We start from the raw sequence: 17,171 nt of genomic DNA, 5'->3' as shown, positions 1-17,171 counted from the left end.
TGAATAGCAATAGGCTTACTGTTTTGTGGGTAGCTGTCTTTTCCTCCTCAGACCCCGCCATAGCCCTCCCTAAACCCCACCTTACTACTCCACTATCCCTACCCATTTATAATAAGTATGCCCCTTCTTCTAGCCATTTCCTCTGGCCACTACCACGTTTACTATTAAGTAGTAAACTTGCACATGTGAGTATCTCCTACTAGAAAACAAATAGGAGCCGGGAGGGGGAGGTTTACACTTGTAGAATTGTGTAGTGCATTCTGTTGTAAGTAATACTTGTGTAGTAGTACTTTACGAATTACAAAATGCAGTTTGGGATTGGGCCCAAAGTTATATAAATAAATTAGGTTCTTGCTGCTAACCCGATACATCATACACACGTAGAAAACAGAGAAACCCAGAGCATCTTATGATCTGTTACAGCCCAGTGGATGGATACTTTTCATTTAGATTTCAAGCTAGCGAATACCCCCCCCCCCCCCCCGCCCCCCCCCCGGCCATCCCACCCCACACTCCCCCAAAGCCACAGCATGTGATAGGAGAATGCACAGAATGAATCTGCAATGCATTTAGAAGTCATGGTCCTAAAATGTCTGCAAACCAAACAACATACATTAGAACATAAGTGCTGAAGACCTGCTGATAAGTGGCGGGTGAGAACCAACCAACTACAGTTAACACATAATAAGAATGACCAAACTTTGAATCTACAATTAACGAAAACCCATGAGTTAACACTTTGAATAATAATTGCAAGTGCGATGGTTCCGAGCACACAGACGGCAAACAAGGCCAATCAGCCGTAGAGAAATATCAGAAGCATGTGCTAACGTGAGAAAATGGAAATGAAAGCAGTGAGTGACCTTATCTTAGCAACTGCATTCGCTTCAATGAAGCAGAAAAAAGAATTTATTTTTTTCCCCTTGGAGGTAGATTTCCTTCAAAGTCAAGTAGTACACGGCTGTGTGACTGACTGTCGCTGAAACCAAGAGCATTTGCAATAGCTGCATTGCATGGGTGCATGCAGGGGGGGGGGGGGGGGGCACTGTCTCCTTACCTAGACATATGAATAGTAAAAGGACAAGTTTGGAACAGACAGCGTTAATTGCCAGCTGTCAACCTAGAAAACAGGAGCATGTAGCAAGGAGAGTAGGTTGCAGGTGGAGTAAAACAAGCAGGACAACCTTATTTCACATAAAATGTATTTATTTACATCAGAAGTGTTCTTCAGAATGGAAAAGGACAATGACAGCTTCTTTCCTCCAGTCATACTCCATGTCTGTGTTTAACCTGGGTCAATGGGAGACATGCACAACCGTGGCAAGTAGTCCCTTCTCGCTTTCTCGTAAGTGCATCTGCCTCCATTAGCAGAATAACAAGTTCTATACTCTGAGATGCAAGAGGCCATTTAATTCACCAGAGTTATCATTCCAGTAATAGGAGAAGTCTGCAGCCATGTGATCTCCATATATCTGGAACCCTCAGACCCCCCTCCAGCGCGGGACAGGGAAAATGGGCTATAGGCAAACAGGCTTTCTAATTTAAGGCTTCCCACAGCATAGCAACAGGCTTCCAAGCTCCCCGGCTCCCTCTAGGAGTATTTGGTGTTGGAAATCTTTTTCCACAGTAAGGTCTTTAGATTGTTCAGTACCAAGGAGTGATGCACTTCCATCTGGCTGGCCAAGCCACTGAGGGTCATGCAAGTTCGAAGCTGCTTCTGAAGTTCTTCCTTCAGATCAGCTGGGGTGCCATACAGCAGATAGTCCTGCAGCAGTGTGCAGACTTTGGCCAAGTTGGGCTGGATCATGTCACTCTTGCACTGCTTCATCAGCTTGTCACATGTTGCTGTGCAGTCCTTCCCGAAAGTGCAGTCGGCATTCTGCTCGCAGTGTCGCCCCTTCAGGAACCTTCGTATGGACATTTCTGTAGCCACGTTGCGTAGGTCGATCATCTTGAAGTCATAATTTTCATTGTACCCTACATTCTGAAAGTTAGTTTCACAGATGAAGAAATTGCCGTACGTGCCATGGAAGATCTCCTCGACAAATTCCAGGAGACCAATGGCAATTTTGGCTCTTCGAGGCCAGGCCGGGGAGAACCACTGGTTGATGACCCTGTGTATGGGCGAAGGCAGAAAGGGCTTCAGGAAGTGAGGGATTTGAGATCCGTAGAGTGAGACATGTGGGGTCTTCTCAGTGATGTATAGGTCGCCACAGTGACCCAGTAGCCTCGAAGTGTGTTCCTTCTCGTGTAACGAGAGCATGAGCAGAAACTCGTTGAGCTGGAGTAGAGCCCAGATGGACTTGGCTTCGGCCAGGGACACTCTCCCATCCCCATTCACGTCCGCCATGTTGATGATGCGGCTCACCAGGACAGACAGAGAAGTTTGATCTCCCAGATTTGCCTGCGGATAAACAAAAAGAAGAGTTATCGCAACAGCCTGTATTGTGTGGTACAATCTGCTCATGTTAGCACAGTTAGAACATAATTCTTAGGCTATTGTTCTACAAAGGTTTCCACAGTTGCCCCACTGAATTTGTAGAAATATTTGGGTTGGTAAGTAGCTCCACTTCACTTCCTGTCACTGTCAATCACAAAAATCTATTTCATGTCTGTCTTTTAACATGATCTTCCATGACTGATTGCCAACCCCATAGGAAAGAGCTCTAGGAATGCAATACAGTGTCTCTTTTTTTCCAGTTCCCCACACCACTGTGCTTTTCAGTATAAGCCAAACTCTTGTAGGCCAAACCCTCCTGACCCTTATGAGTCTGATAAGATCTCCATCGTCCATGCCATTGGGTCATCCCAAAGCCAAACGGTCACTGCGTTGTACTCCTCCAATAACTGAAGCCACATCAACAAGTCCGATTCTGTCCGTAAGTCTCAAATGCGATGAGGTTTTGATGGCTCATGCATGGCGGCCGCCATCTGCTTGCCACTGGCCCTGCCTGGCACCGCCACTTTACATGCAAACCTCAGATGGCCTACAACCGGCAGCAAAGTTCTCAAATCACACTTTGTTTATCAACTACTTGATATCGCTGCACCTAGTCCACCAGTCGGCTAGACCCCACTTCAGACTAGTTAAGCTCCATACCTGGAAGAGAGATGGCCGCTGTTGGTTCAATCGTTTTCTTCTGGCACTAGAGGTCCCATGAAGTCTCTTGCATATGCCTACAAAACTATAATCATTCTCTGGCATTGACTACCCTCACCTGCCCTTCCTTCCTGAGAGGTAGTGAAGTACTTGAACTGACCCCTACTTGTTGTCACACCACCCACTTGAAATGTGCTGAAAGTGTCATGTTCTGCACAAAAAAACATGTATAGCCGAAAATACCTTTGTGCATTCGCCCCTTCGCCATCAGTGCATCTCTGGCAGAGGGTGCTTCCACACTCAAATTTCTCTAAACATTCCTTGGAAGCATTAAAACATATCGGAAGGGGGAGGGGGGGGGCAGTTTTCCAGTTGTGAAGACCTAAGTGGCATTCTTTAGCCCAATCTGACTGCAAATGCTACTTACCAGTATGCATCTGTTCTTGGCATGTAGGGCTGCTGACATTCATATCTGTGCATAGATCGCCGCCTAGTGTTGGGTCCGGATGATTGCACATTGTTGTCCTGGAAGAGTCTTCGAAGTATCACGAGATAGGTGGCTCCTCCCCTGGACTACAGTGCGCATGGGCATCGCCTCCATCCCCAGATTGTTTTTAGCCATTGGCAGAGATGGAGTGAAATATGTGAGTGATGCCCTATGCTAAGAGCATGAAAATATGTGTAAAGAAATACTGCAGCTGCTACAGGCGCCGGGGAGGAGGGCGGGCGATATGAATGTCAGCAGCCCTACATGCCAAGAACAGATGCATACTGGTAAGTAGCATTTGCAGTTCGAGGCATGTGGGCTGCTGAATTCATATCTGTGCATAGAATATATAGCAGTCCCTCCATTAGCGGCGGCCGCCCGTGCCAGCTGCAGCAGTTTGAAAAAGCGTTTTGAGAACAGCCTGGCCAACAGCTGCCTGCTGTTTAGAGTGCACATCTACACAGTAATGTTTAGTGAAAGTATGTGTGGTAGACCATGTGGCTGCCCTACAAATATCTTCTAAGGGAATGTTACCTAGGAAAGCCATAGAGGCCCCCATCTTTCTGGTGGAGTGGGCTCTCGGTGGAATTGTGAGAGTGCGTTTAGCTTTAGCGTAACAGATCTGAATGCATTTCACTATCCACCTAGCGACCCCAGCTTTGGAGATAGCATTTCCCTTGTGGTGTGAGGCAAAAGCAACAAAGAGTTGCTTGGTCTTACGAAAATCTTTAGTCCTGTCAACGTAGTACATCAAGGCTCTCTTAACATCAAGGGTGTGGAGCATCCGCTCCGCCAGTGATTCTGGGTTTTGAAAAAACACTGGTAACTCAATTGTTTGGTTCATGTGGAATTGAGATACAACCTTGGGTAAGAATTTAGGGTTAGTGCGGAGCACCACCCTGTTAGCGTGTACTTGGAAGAAAGGTTCCTGGATGGTGAGCGCCTGCAACTCGCTAACCCTCCGTAGCGATGTAATTGCTACTAAGAAAGCAACCTTCCAAGTCAGAAACTGAAGCTCACAAGAGTGCAGTGGCTCAAAGGGAGGACCAATCAGCCTTGTAAGAACCACATTGAGGTTCCATTCTGGAGCTGGTGGTGTCCGCGGTGGAATGACTCTTTTGAGTCCTTCCAGAAAAGCCTTGATAGCAGGGACCTTAAAAAGGGATAGGTGTTGCCTATTCTGAAGGTATGCTGCCATCGCAGACAAATGAATGCGGATGGAAGAGTACGCCAAATTGCATTGGTACAGGTGGAACAGGTAGCAAATAATGTTCTGAATGGAAGCGTCCAGTGGGTCAATATCGTGGTTTACACAGTACATGACAAAACGCTTCCACTTGGCCGCGTAACAAGCTCGAGTAGTGGGCTTCCTTGCCTCCCGAATGATGTCCATACAATCGGGGGGAAGATTGAGGTAGCCAAACTCTAGGACTTCAGGAGCCAGATCGCCAGGTTGAGCTGTTGCGGATCTGGGTGCTGAATGTCGCCATGGCTCTGCGTCAGAAGGCTGGGGGTGAGATGAAGCCTTTGATGCGGTACCACGGAGAGTTCCAGAAACGTGGTGTACCATGGTTGGCGAGCCCACGTTGGAGCAACCAGGATGAGAGTCATCGAGTGCTGCCTGAGTTTGCGTGCCACCAGCGGTATCAGAGGTGCTGGGGGAAAAGCGTACGCAAATCTGCCTGACCAGTTCATCCACATCGCATTGCCCTGCGATTGCGGGTGTGGGAACCTGGCGGCGAAGCTTTGGCATTTTGCGTTCTCCTTTGTGGCGAACAGGTCTATCTCTGGATGACCCCACCTTTGGAAGTACGGTTGGAGTACCGATGGATGTATCTCCCACTCGTGCATCTGGTGGCTGTGCCTGCTGAGCAGGTCCGCCATCTGGTTGTTTTGCCCGGGAGATGCTCCGCCATGAGGAAGATGTTCCTCTGAATGGCCCACTTCCACATGCTCTGAGCCAGATGAGACAGCTGCGGAGAGTGTGTTCCTCCCTGCTTCTGAATGTAGTACATGGCCGTCATGTTGTCCATCCGGATCAACACGACCTTGTTGCACAGATGTACTTTGAATGCCTTTAAGGCCATGAAGATTGCCATCAGCTCCAGAACGTTGATGTGCATCTTTCTTTGCTGTAGTGTCCATAGTCCCTGCACCGTGTAATGGAGTACATGCGCTCCCCATCCCTGGAGAGAAGCGTCCGTTGTCAGGATAATCTGTGGAACAGGCTCCTGGAACGGTCGGCCCTTGCAAAGGTTTTGTGGATTCCACCAATGCAGAGAGTTGTACGCCCGACCGCTCACCAACACTAGGCCTGTCAGTTGCCCATGAGCCTGAGTCCACTGACGTGCCAAGCACTCCTGAAGCGGACGCATATGTAGTCTCGCGTGCGGGACGATGGAGATGCAGGAGGCCATCATGCCTATCACCTGCATGAACACCTTCGCTGGAAGCGAGTGCTGAGGTCTGAATCGTTGGATCAGCGTTTGGATGCTGGCGATTCTCACTGAATTTGGCTGCGCAGTGGCCGCCAGCGTGTCTATCGTCGCGCCCAGATACTGCCGTAGATGGGCGGGCTGGAGATGGGATTTGGGATAGTTCAGCGAGAATCCCAGATCGTGCAGGAGAAGAATAGTGCGTGACACGTGGTCTGCGCACTGCTGCTCCGTTCTTGCCTGAATGAGCCAGTCGTCCAGATAAGGATAGACGTGGACGTTCTGGCGTCGCAGATGCGCCGCCACAGTCGCCAGGCACTTTGTAAAGACCCTTGGCGCTGTGGTGACCCCGAACGGGGGAACCCTGAACTGGTAGTGCTGGTCTTGGATTGTGAATCTGAGATACTTCCTGTGGGAAGGATGCAGGGGGATATGAAAGTATGCATCCTTTAGGTCCAGTGTGGCCAGGAAGTCCCCCTGTTGAAGCAGAGGGAGAATCTGCTGTAACGTGAGCATATGGAAGTGCTCCGAGAGAATATACCAGTTGAGGGGCCTGAGGTCCAGGATGGGCCTGAGGGATCCGTCCTTTTTGGGGATTAGAAAATACAGGGAGTAAACCCCTGTTCCCCTTTCTTGCAGTGGAACGAGCTCTATTGCCCCTTTTTGCAGCATGACTGTGACCTCCTGCTGCAACAAGTGCAAGTGCTCGCCGGACATAGGACGGCTTCTTGGAGGTATGTTTGGAGGAGTGGAAGTAAGTTCCAGACAGTAACCGTACTGGATAAGAGATCTCACCCACCTGTCCGTGGTGATGGATTTCCACGCGGGCAGGAACTGCTGGAGTCTCCCCCCGACCGGTGTTGTGTGGTCGGGGGGCAGTGACAAGACGTCACTGCTTGTTGGCGGTGGTGGACCTGGAGCTATTGTTTCCACGTCCCCTGCCCTTGACGTTGTTGCCTCTGTAGCCACCTCTACCCTTGTTGGTGTACGAGGTCTGGGTATTGCCCTTATAGTACTGTGTGGATTGCGATGCTTGACCCCTGGAGGTGCACCTGGAATTGGAGCGGCGAAAGGAACCACCCCGAAACTGCTGAGATTGCAGAGCCCCCATAGACTTAGCAGTGTCTGTGTCTTTTTTCATTTTCTCCAGTGTCGCATCCACCTCGGGGCCAAATAGGTGGTCAGGATTGACTGTTTGGTTGAGTATGTTTGTTTGTATATCTGGCTTAAAGCCTGATATTCGAAGCCATGCATGTCTCCTCAGCAACACACTAGTGTTGATCGCCCTGGAGGCAGTGTCAGCCACATCTAGCGCACATTTGATGGAAGCGTTAGTGATTAGCTTGCCCTCCTGAATTAACATCTCCCCAGCCTCCTTGTACTGGTCAGGTAAGTGCTGCAACAGTGTTTCTAGGGTGTCATAGTGAGCCCTATCGTAGCGTGCAAGTAGGGCCTGCGTGTTTGAAATACGCCAGATGTTAGCTGCCTGCGCAGCAATCCTTTTTCCTGAGGCCTCGAATATTTTCGACTCTTTGTCTGGGGGAGGAGCGTCACCAGTTGTCTGTGAATTCGCCCTCTTCCGAGCATTGGATACAACCAAAGAGTCCAGTGGCAAGTGTCCCTTGATGTATGTTGGATCCGAGGGCGCTGCCTTATACTTTTTATCAATTCGAGGATTGATGACCCGCGCCCGAGTGGGCTCCTTGAAGACCTCCGGCGCGTGCTTTAGCACTCCTTTGAGCATTGGTAATGTCTTGACTGACTTTTCGGCCACTGAGAAAGTGTCAAACAAAAAGTCTACATCCACAGGATCTGAGTGGAGCTCGACATCATGGTTAGCTGCGGCCCTTTCAATCAAGGCGTTGAAGGCTGCAGAGTCCTCCGTCGGTGAGGTCTTTGCCGCAAAGAGCTGCGGTTCCTGACCCGATTGCGGGTCGTCTGGGTCGGCTCCGGCCGACCAAGGTTCATGTTCCTCCTCCGGATCCGAGTACGCCGGATAGTTGTACTCGACCTCCTCTTCATCGTCACCTTCCCCCGCGTTAGAACGCGTTGGAGAACGTTCCACATGTTTGGGAGACGAAGGTTCCATAGGTGCCGAAGCGCCCGCCGAGTCCTTTGTGTTCTTAAGAGGAATCTGAAAATGTTTTAGCACCGGCTCCGTGGTGATTTTCCGTTTGAGGAGAGACAATTTCCCAGTATTGGCGTCGATGATGACCTCTCGGCGCTCCTCATCTGCGAGTGGCTGGAGCCGAAGCTTCGACACCACCAACGACGCTTTGGACGTCGACATCTCCTTCGAGGGCACGTCCGCCCCCTGCTTCGGAGCGAAGGCTTTCGGCGTCGACTTTGGCCGCAGGGTGTAGCGAATAGGCGGTTGCACCTTTGCCGGCTTCGATGCGGTCTTCGGCTTCACGGATTCCGGATCGGGAGCCTCAGCGTCCTTCCGAATCAGTTGCAGGGACTCAGCGACCTTTTTCGTCAAGGTTGAAGAGGGCTTGGCCGTCTCGAGCGATTTCCCCGAGTCGGGAGTCGAGTCTGCCGGGAGCAGCGTCTTCGGCGCCGACACCTTGCCATCCTTGGCCCCGACGGCCGGAGCTGGCGCAGCCGGAGCTTTGGAATCGCCTTGACGCTTCTTTGGAGCCTTTTTCGGGTCATCGACCTCGACCATCGTCGGCGCCGACGCAGCCGCGCCGGCCGCTTTCGCCTTCGGCGTCGACCCCGAGGCCCTGTGGTCGGCCATCTTGGCGTGGCTCTTCAAGTCGGCCATTTTTACTTTTTTAGGTGTTGACGCCTCTAGAGCCTTCTGTCCCACCAGTGGAGCTTTCACTTTCGGTTTCGAAACCGATGGTGTGGATCCCGATGGCTTCACTTTCGTTTTCTTGAACGGGAGTGGCGCATCAGAAATGTCCGTGGCCGGGCCGAGAGGCGGGGCAGTTGGACTAGTAGCAAGGTCTTGGGTAAGGCCCGAAGGCGATCCCTCGACCTGGGCCGTATGTTGGGGATTGACCCCTGAGTCAGTTTGGGGGTGCTCCTCCTCCGAGCTATCCCCCACGGTGGCAATGGCCCCATCGTCGTCCCCTACCTCGTCGCCGGCTTCATCGAACTCCTCATCTCCCGCGTCGTAGTCATCTCCCTCCGACGCAGGGCTAGAGTCCGAAACCTGAAAGACATTTTCGTCTTCTTCAAATTGTTCAAAGATGTTGTCCGGCGGGGGCGCAGGGGGTGCCGACAACTGGGCCTGGAGTCGAGCGGCCCGACGATGTTTTAGGGTCTTCTTGCACCGGAACTTTGAGCAGGCCATACATCTGGCCTCGTCATGGTCCGGTGATAAACACTTGTTGCACACAGGGTGCACGTTGAATACTTGGAGGTGCACACCGGGCACCTCTTGAACGGAGTCCGTTCCATGTTCAGTAACTTGGAGCGTCGAGTAGGCCCGTCCGCGCCGACAGCACGCGGAGGGGCAGGAAGCGTTCGGAGCTGAGAAGGAAGACAAACCCGAACGAAAACAATACCGACGCCCAGCCTAAAGACCTTTTGGTCTCAAGTAGAAACGAAAACAACTATCGGTCCCGACAGAGGGAACCGAAACACATCCGAACCCAATGGCGGAAAAAAACAATCTGGGGATGGAGGCGATGCCCATGCGCACTGTAGTCCAGGGGAGGAGCCACCTATCTCGTGATACTTCGAAGACTCTTCCAGGACAACAATGTGCAATCATCCGGACCCAACACTAGGCGGCGATCTATGCACAGATATGAATTCAGCAGCCCACATGCCTCGAACATGAAGAATTCGAAATCGCCTGTGAAACTGCACAAGGGTAACAATGTGGTAAGGCTTTGTCCCCCCCGCCCCCTTAGCTATTTTATTGACCGCAATTTCCAGCCCCTCAAATGAACAATTCTTTTAAATAATTTTAATAGGAATTAATGTGAAACAAATAATCTTTAAACAAAATCATGAGTTTTGTATGTATGCTTTCAAGAGTAAAACTTAGCTAACTTTGCAAAAATTTTCATAGACATTCCCAAGGTTCCAAAAACACACTCTGCAGCTCCACTCACTATTTCGTTGGACTTACCATCCCAATTCTTCAGGTCCTTTTTCAATTAATTATCTTTAAAAGGTTTTGTGCCTAATTAGATGTGGCAGACGGAGAACACTGAAGTATTTCATCGGGATGGTGGCGGACAGGACTCCTGCCACCAGGGGGGACCTCTGTCGCCCACATTTAGAGTTATCCGCCAGCCCTGCAGAAAACTCAACATTGACAGGGCTGCCCTCATGGCAGTACCACTGAATATTATAGACAAAGTATGATGTATGGTACCAGCAGCTATGACAGCTTTTCAAAAGTCTTTTGTTTTTCAAAAACAAACTTCTAACACGGTAGTTTGTTTTTGAAACTATACTTCAGCTAGGAGCAGGTGTAACTCCCCTTCCAGGATGGGGGTTCAGCAGCACGACTGTCTTTATGGGGAAAATAATTTCCCAGCAGAGAGGATGAAAATGAAAGCATGTGTTTGCACAGTAGGCTCCATTCCCCTTGTGCGTAGTTCTACACTATTTTGAATTTCACATAGGGTGAATGCACATACCTCTAGGAATGCTTATTAGAATAGAAAAAACACTAAACGTATGCTCCGGTTGGATGTAAAGCTCCACCTATACTTGTACTTTATTTTATAGTTAGTAGGGCCTGGAGAAATTTGGTCGAAGTGGAGGTTAGCAGGATTCCTAAGGAAACTTCTAGCTCCTGATGTGCACAAGAGCATCTTAGAATATGAAAGAAGCCTGCAAAAGCAGCAACAGAATCTAAAATGTTCCCAGATATGCAGCTCCCACTCCAGAAAATTAGGAGTCTGGGGGATGTTGGCAACTGTAACGCAGCCGTCCTAGTAGGAATGGTTCCGAAAAAATGATGAAATCACTTTTAAGGAAAATAAGGCATTGGAATGCTCGGGTGGATGGATTCGCGGTGGATGGTTTATCAAGGCGAAGGTCACACAAGACAAATGTAATTGGGTTTTTTCATTGTATGACAAAGAAAAAAGACAGACAGGATGATGGATGGGACCTACTTACATTTTACAAAGCTTTCAATATGGGTCCACCTGGGATGCACATAGCATTAATACACCATGGCCTTGGGGCAGACTGATAAACAGGGGTGGATAGTCTCTGGGAAGGAGCGTTAAAGAGCAATGGGAAACCAGTGGCGGCTGCTCTAAACTGAAAGCGGTGGGGAATGCGAACGGAGGGTGGGGGTGAATAAATTAAACAATTTACCTTCACCTGTGACCGCTGTCTCAGTGCTCCTTTCCCTACGCTAGTCACGCTGCACAGGCAACAGGGGTGTAACACAGGCCTCCGCAGTCCCACGGTGGGGGGGGGCCCAACCTCCAGGGGACCCCCTCAGCACCACACTTCGGCCTGAAAGCTCCAGATTGAGTCCGGAGTGGGCCCCTCCACGTACCCTGCTGGGTGGGGCCCCCTCAAGTTTCGTTACGCCACTAGGGGCAATAACAGCGCTGCTCTCATGCTTGAAATATCATTTACCAGCATGAAAGCAGCGCTGTGATTGGTCTGAGTGGGCTGACTTGACACTCGCTCAGGCACTGGGAGCCTACAGCTTTTCTCCAACCCGGATGTACAAAACGGGTGGGTTTGAGAAACTAAAGTGCGCATGTCTATTTGGCCGGCCTACAATGACCAGCAAAACTGACATGCACACTTTTCAGTGCCCACCACTCCTCCCTACACTGATGCTCCGTTACGATGGCACCGCAGCCGCCCTAACCTTGGCTAGCAATGGTAGGATTAGGAAAGAAAAATTAAATGATAATAAAAAGGTTGTATTATCATTTTATTTTTCAGTGGGGCAACGTTCCTCTGCCATAACTGAGGAGCCGCTCCTGTGGGAAACACAGCAGGCTGGATGGTCAAATGTAAAATGGAGGACCAGTTGTATTAAAGTAATCATAAAATCGCAGGGTTTGCAACCTCAAAATTACACTTTAGTGTTCACTAAACACCTTCGGTAATTTGGAAAAGGAGTTGTGTGAAGATTAGGTAGGGGCACAATAAGAAATATCCAGGGCCACTAGAATTATGCAGCAGGGGAGGGCCACATTATGTGGCGGGGTTGGGTAAATTATGCGGCAAGGAAAAGCAAATTATGCGTTAGGTATTATTTTGTCATTTTTAAACTTGTCTGGGCTTTGGTTGCAACTAACTAGCGCCAGTTTGACACCCAAACACAGCAATAAACTTCAGAAAGGTGACCAGTCAGCCTTTGCAAAGGGCCTTCCACTGCACAGAAAAGCGGGTCGAAACGTTTTTAGTAACTTTTAAACCGTTTGAGCTAGAAACGAATTTTTCTTTTTGTTAAAATCTACAGATTATGCAGCAGATGATGGAGTATGTGGCAAATGCAGCAAATCTATAATTATACGAAAATTGCAGTGGGCCGCACAATTGTATAATTCCAGTGGCCCTGCATTTACCACTGATTTGTGACTGCAATTGCAGTCTGAGACTATTGAAATGGTGACCCCTGTTTGTGACGTGTCTCTTTGTAAATCTCACACTGAGTTGTGATTAGAAGCGGTAGGGCACAACTCAGGTTCAATGCCACCAAATATACAGTTATGCACATGGCACACAGAAGTCCTGTGTCACAGCACAAGATGGGCAGTGAACTGGACTTCAAGGACAAGATAAAGAGGAAAGATAGTTATTTTATCTTATGCTTGGGTTTTTTTTTTGTAATGCTGAGGGTCTTTAAACAGCTTAACAGTTTGATGCAGCTACTAAGAGCGAAAGAGGGGTGTTAGGCAGCATAGGGATACGTAGAGTTAGAATAAACAAGAGCTTTGTGTTGTAATTGCGCACATAACTGGTGAGGCGCTTGCTTTAGTATAATGTGCCTGTTTGGGCCCATACCTGCAGATGCGATACAAAAGGGGATGATGGACGGAGCGTTTGAGCAAATCAAACACTCATACCTGCAGATGGGCAGAGGCAGAGATAGGGGAATGTTTCAAAAGATAGGTCGAATTAAAGGGACCTCAAAAGAAAATACATTTGCAAAATAGAGGTGTGGAGGGGGTATTCTTACAACACTAGGCCACATGAAGAGGCTGGGGTCAGAGGAGTGGCGTTCTCAAATATATTTCCGGTTAAAGGATAGCGAATGCATGGAGCGGTTTTCCTTTGGAAGCAAATAAGATAAAAACAGCAACCTAATTCATGCAAAGGTAACAGGTAGTGGGTTATGTGTTTATAGGGGAATAGGGTGTGACATATTTAAATTAATTAAAGAGACTGTATTTATTTATTGGTATTTATTGTTAATTAATTCATTGGTATTTTTTTTTTAATTATTTCATAATATTAATTATAAATAATTTATTAATAAATATTGTTTATTCTTGTAAATATCGTGTAAATTCATTATGAATGGATAATTAATTGGTAATTAATATGTGTTAATTAGTTAATTTATAATTACATCAATGTAATAATATTAATCGTTATTAATTGATTAATTGATATTTATATTAATTGTGCTTTTTTGTATGAGTAGTGTGTGGTGTGTTAAAGGGGGAGTAGTGTGGGAAGTAATTTTTACCCCCATGTTATCCAATGCTTTCCCTACTGTTGCACTCTCTGGAGTGGGAATAGTAATTTTTACCCCTACGCTATCCAACGCTTTCCCTACTGTTGCACCCTCTGGAGTGGGAATAGTAATTTTTACCCCTACGCTATCCATTGCTTTCCCTACTGTTGCACCTTTTGGAGTGGGAATAGTAATTTTTACCCCTACGCTATCCAACGCTTTCCCTACTGTTGCACCCTCTGGAGTGGGAATAGTAATTTTTACCCCACGCTATCCAACGCTTTTCCTACTGTTGCAATATGTGGAGTAAGTATATATATTAATTTATATGTAGAGTTTTAAATTTATTTTAAATGTATATGTATTAGTTATTATTTTTTAAATATGTTTTAATGTTTATATTTATAATTTGTTAAATTACATGTATTTTTAAATTATTTTGATATTATTATTAATACATTTTAAAAAACGATATTTTTAACTTCAATATTTTTATACTACTATATTTGTTTTTCGATATTTTTGTACTTACCTTTATGTAGATAGAACTCCGATATTTTTGATGTCGATACTTATGTGTCGATATTTTTGTATGTCTATATTCTGTCTGTCGATATTATGTCATAGATTCGCCTGAGGTTATGTTTGTCCCGATGTTATGTCTGTCCTAATCTATCATGTCACTATGCATGGGGTGAGTGTGCTATTGGCTGGGTGGATAAAGGAGTGTGCCTCGAGTATGCTGAAGCAAGAATACTCTCGAAGTCAGCCTGGGTGAGAATTGTTTGCAAATTATGTTTCTATCGACCCCATAAAGGTAACTTCACATGATGGGTGACCAGAGACTTTTTGAGGCTTGGGCAAAGTTGGCATTGCCCAGAGCCCCACCTTTTAAATGCCCCCTCAACAAACTAGTAATATTCCTCTGTTTCTCTCATTTTCCTTGATTTCTATATCTGAACCTCTTTCCCTCTCTTCCTGCCTCTTCCTCTGACTCTGTCGCTCTATATCCAGTGTTATTTTACAGATTTGAGGGCATCAGGCAAGACTCATTTCAGTTGATTTGTGTGCAAGTTCAAATACAATATTATAATGCTTGGCATCATGTAGGCCTGAATTATCAGTCAGTGGGTAATAAAATTCAATGTTGTTTCATAGAAGGCACCCCAAAATATGTCTTTCCCAGGGCCTGGAAAATCCGTAAGGTGACCCTGGATGGGAAGGTAACAAAAGGCCTGGGCAGGACCCATTGATAATCTGAGAGTTGGACAGCCACTAGAGGGACAAAGTGCAAGGGAAGCCATAAGGGAACCACAAGTGGGTACGTGTTTGGCTAATCACATTGGACCACCAGCTCTGGGGGTGAGCATGGGTGCAGGGCCCGTCCCGTACCTTCTTCATAGTGAGATATTTCTACTTAGCAACATGCAGCAGGCAGGGTCAGAACCTAAGAATGTACAAACCAGGAATACAGGCAGCCCAATTCAAAGTAGCATGGCATACATTGTTGCCCATCAAGGATGCACCTTATGTCCCTGGAGCCACAGGGTCCCCCTGGGGAAGCCCCTGGGACTAGGAGACAGGGAGTCCACAGGGCACATGGAATTAGAATAGAAAGGGGCCTTTGAGGAACATGTCGAGACCCTACAGTACAAATAAATATATCTGCTGCATAAAGTCTACAGAACTCCATGTGTGAAGGGCTATGTATAGAAGTTACAGATTTGTCCACAAGACCAACTGTGAAGGGCTATATATAGTTACAGATCTGGCCAGAAGGCCTAGGTTGGCCTCCTCTCTCTGTAAGAATGTGTATCCACTGACTCTCCTACAGGAGTGCAACACACACTCTTTTTGTCCATTCTCCAATACAAGGAGCTTGGTGTTACAGTATTTGGGATTGTTCGAGGGAGATAGAGAGTTTGCCGGATTGCACTGATCCAGGTGAGGCTCATAGTATGGGTTATCGCAGATGGTCAACACACACACCATCCTCAGCATGCTGACATGCACCCATGAGGCATGAAAAACCTCTCCTATTAGGTCATACACATCAAGTCTGGTCCCCACCACAGGGATATGGAAGAACACCTTAATTCAGGGCCTCGGCCAACCAGGGAAGGGTAGGAATGGTACAAGGACTACCACTTTCAGATGCAAAAGTCTATAATTGTTAGGCACTCAAGGCTTCATTTAAACATTGGCAGGCAGTGTTCTATTTTGTATTCCAGCAGGGCAGTGGAGGAAGGTGCTCCCATGCCCCGGTGGTATACAGCTCAGCATATTTAGAGCTGTCTGCATAGCAAGCAGAGATCTTTGTGCCCACTGCTTTGCAGTGCCGGCACTATGTTCAATTCAACACACAAAAGGTGAAGGGAAGATGCTTCCATATAGCCTAACCACTGGCAATCACTTAAGGTACCATGGTGGGTAAACAAATAATGTGTAGAACGCTACCCCGAGCAATCCCCAGTGGTTGCACTTTTTGCAAGTAATCTTCCCCTTGCCCTTTGCGTGCTTTATTTACCACCCTACGTGGCCAAGGGTCCAGACATGGGCCCTGTGCTCACTGTGCCATTAGAGCCAAGCTGCACCCAACTGAAGAGACCCAAAGAGGCTGAAACCGGTCTTGAGTCTCTTGAGTTCAAGTTAGAGAGGACCTGACCTGGCTGTTCCTGCTGCACGGTTATTACTGGATCAGGACCCCAGCTGGCTTGCATATAGCTGAGTCTAATCTAAGGTGGCATGGCGGGCAAAAAAGAAATTGGTTGAAATGCTATCTGAGCAATTACAAGTGCTTAGACTATTTGCTAACATTCCTCAGATCACCTTTTGTGGGTACCATGTTAATTTTGTTTTTCCAAAATACATTCCCAAAGCAGAGTTTGTTTCTGAAAAAACAAAATTAACTGTCCTTGACACACTAAGAGTTTTCTCCCAGCAAGGGATCATTTACGTGTTTCCCTGTTTGAGGCACAATCCTTCCCCTGTGATCCCAAACAAGATAAACAAATATGTCAGACTGCTTGCTCTAAACATGGCGGATAGTTTGGGTTACCTTGACTGACTGCCCAATGTTTTTCCCTCCCAAAACCAGCACTGACACGTACCTTCAAGAAGTTGGTCAGCATCTCCTTAAATTCATCCATTGAAGTCCCCCTGGTGGGTTTATCGAACAAGACCAACTCCCGCCGCGGGCCAGAGTCCGGGTTACTGTCCACCTTCAGCGCCTCTTCTATTCCACATTTTATAATTATTTCTCTGTCCTTCCACAACCCGCCATAGACCTGTGCAAAGGAGACAGAAAAAAGGGCATTTTATTCTAACAAATCAGATTAAGTTAGCAGAAAAGATGACTTTTGTTTTTAAAATGCTGATGTTTGGCCCCAAAGTGAAAATGACATCAAGAGGGCTGTAGATAGTTCTTAAACGTTTTAAAGATACTGACTTCTGTTATGACTTGGTGCATGGCCATAGGGATGACGCAAAGAGATGTAATCTGCATGCATGCGTTCCTCCAAC

General features: G+C 47.4%; 1 protein-coding gene across 1 annotated transcript in view; it reads right to left on the bottom strand.

Annotated features, from left to right (window-relative positions):
* Positions 1–1,191: 1,191 nt before the first annotated feature.
* Positions 1,192–17,171, bottom strand: part of DIPK1B (divergent protein kinase domain 1B) — a 369,200-nt gene continuing 353,220 nt past the window's right edge. The window contains exons 4-5 of the mRNA XM_086921040.1: positions 16,760–16,936; positions 1,192–2,404 (exon numbers count right to left, since the gene is read on the bottom strand). Coding sequence (XP_086777166.1) covers positions 1,592–2,404; positions 16,760–16,936 — 990 coding nt within the window. The 3' untranslated portion in view covers positions 1,192–1,591. The remainder of the gene's footprint in view (positions 2,405–16,759; positions 16,937–17,171) is intronic.

Source organism: Lissotriton vulgaris, chromosome 5 (genome assembly GCF_964263255.1).
Source record: "Lissotriton vulgaris chromosome 5, aLisVul1.2, whole genome shotgun sequence".
NCBI lineage: Eukaryota > Metazoa > Chordata > Amphibia > Caudata > Salamandridae > Lissotriton > Lissotriton vulgaris.
Note: the sequence above shows the minus strand (reverse complement) of the source record. Positions and strands in the feature narration are given on the sequence as shown.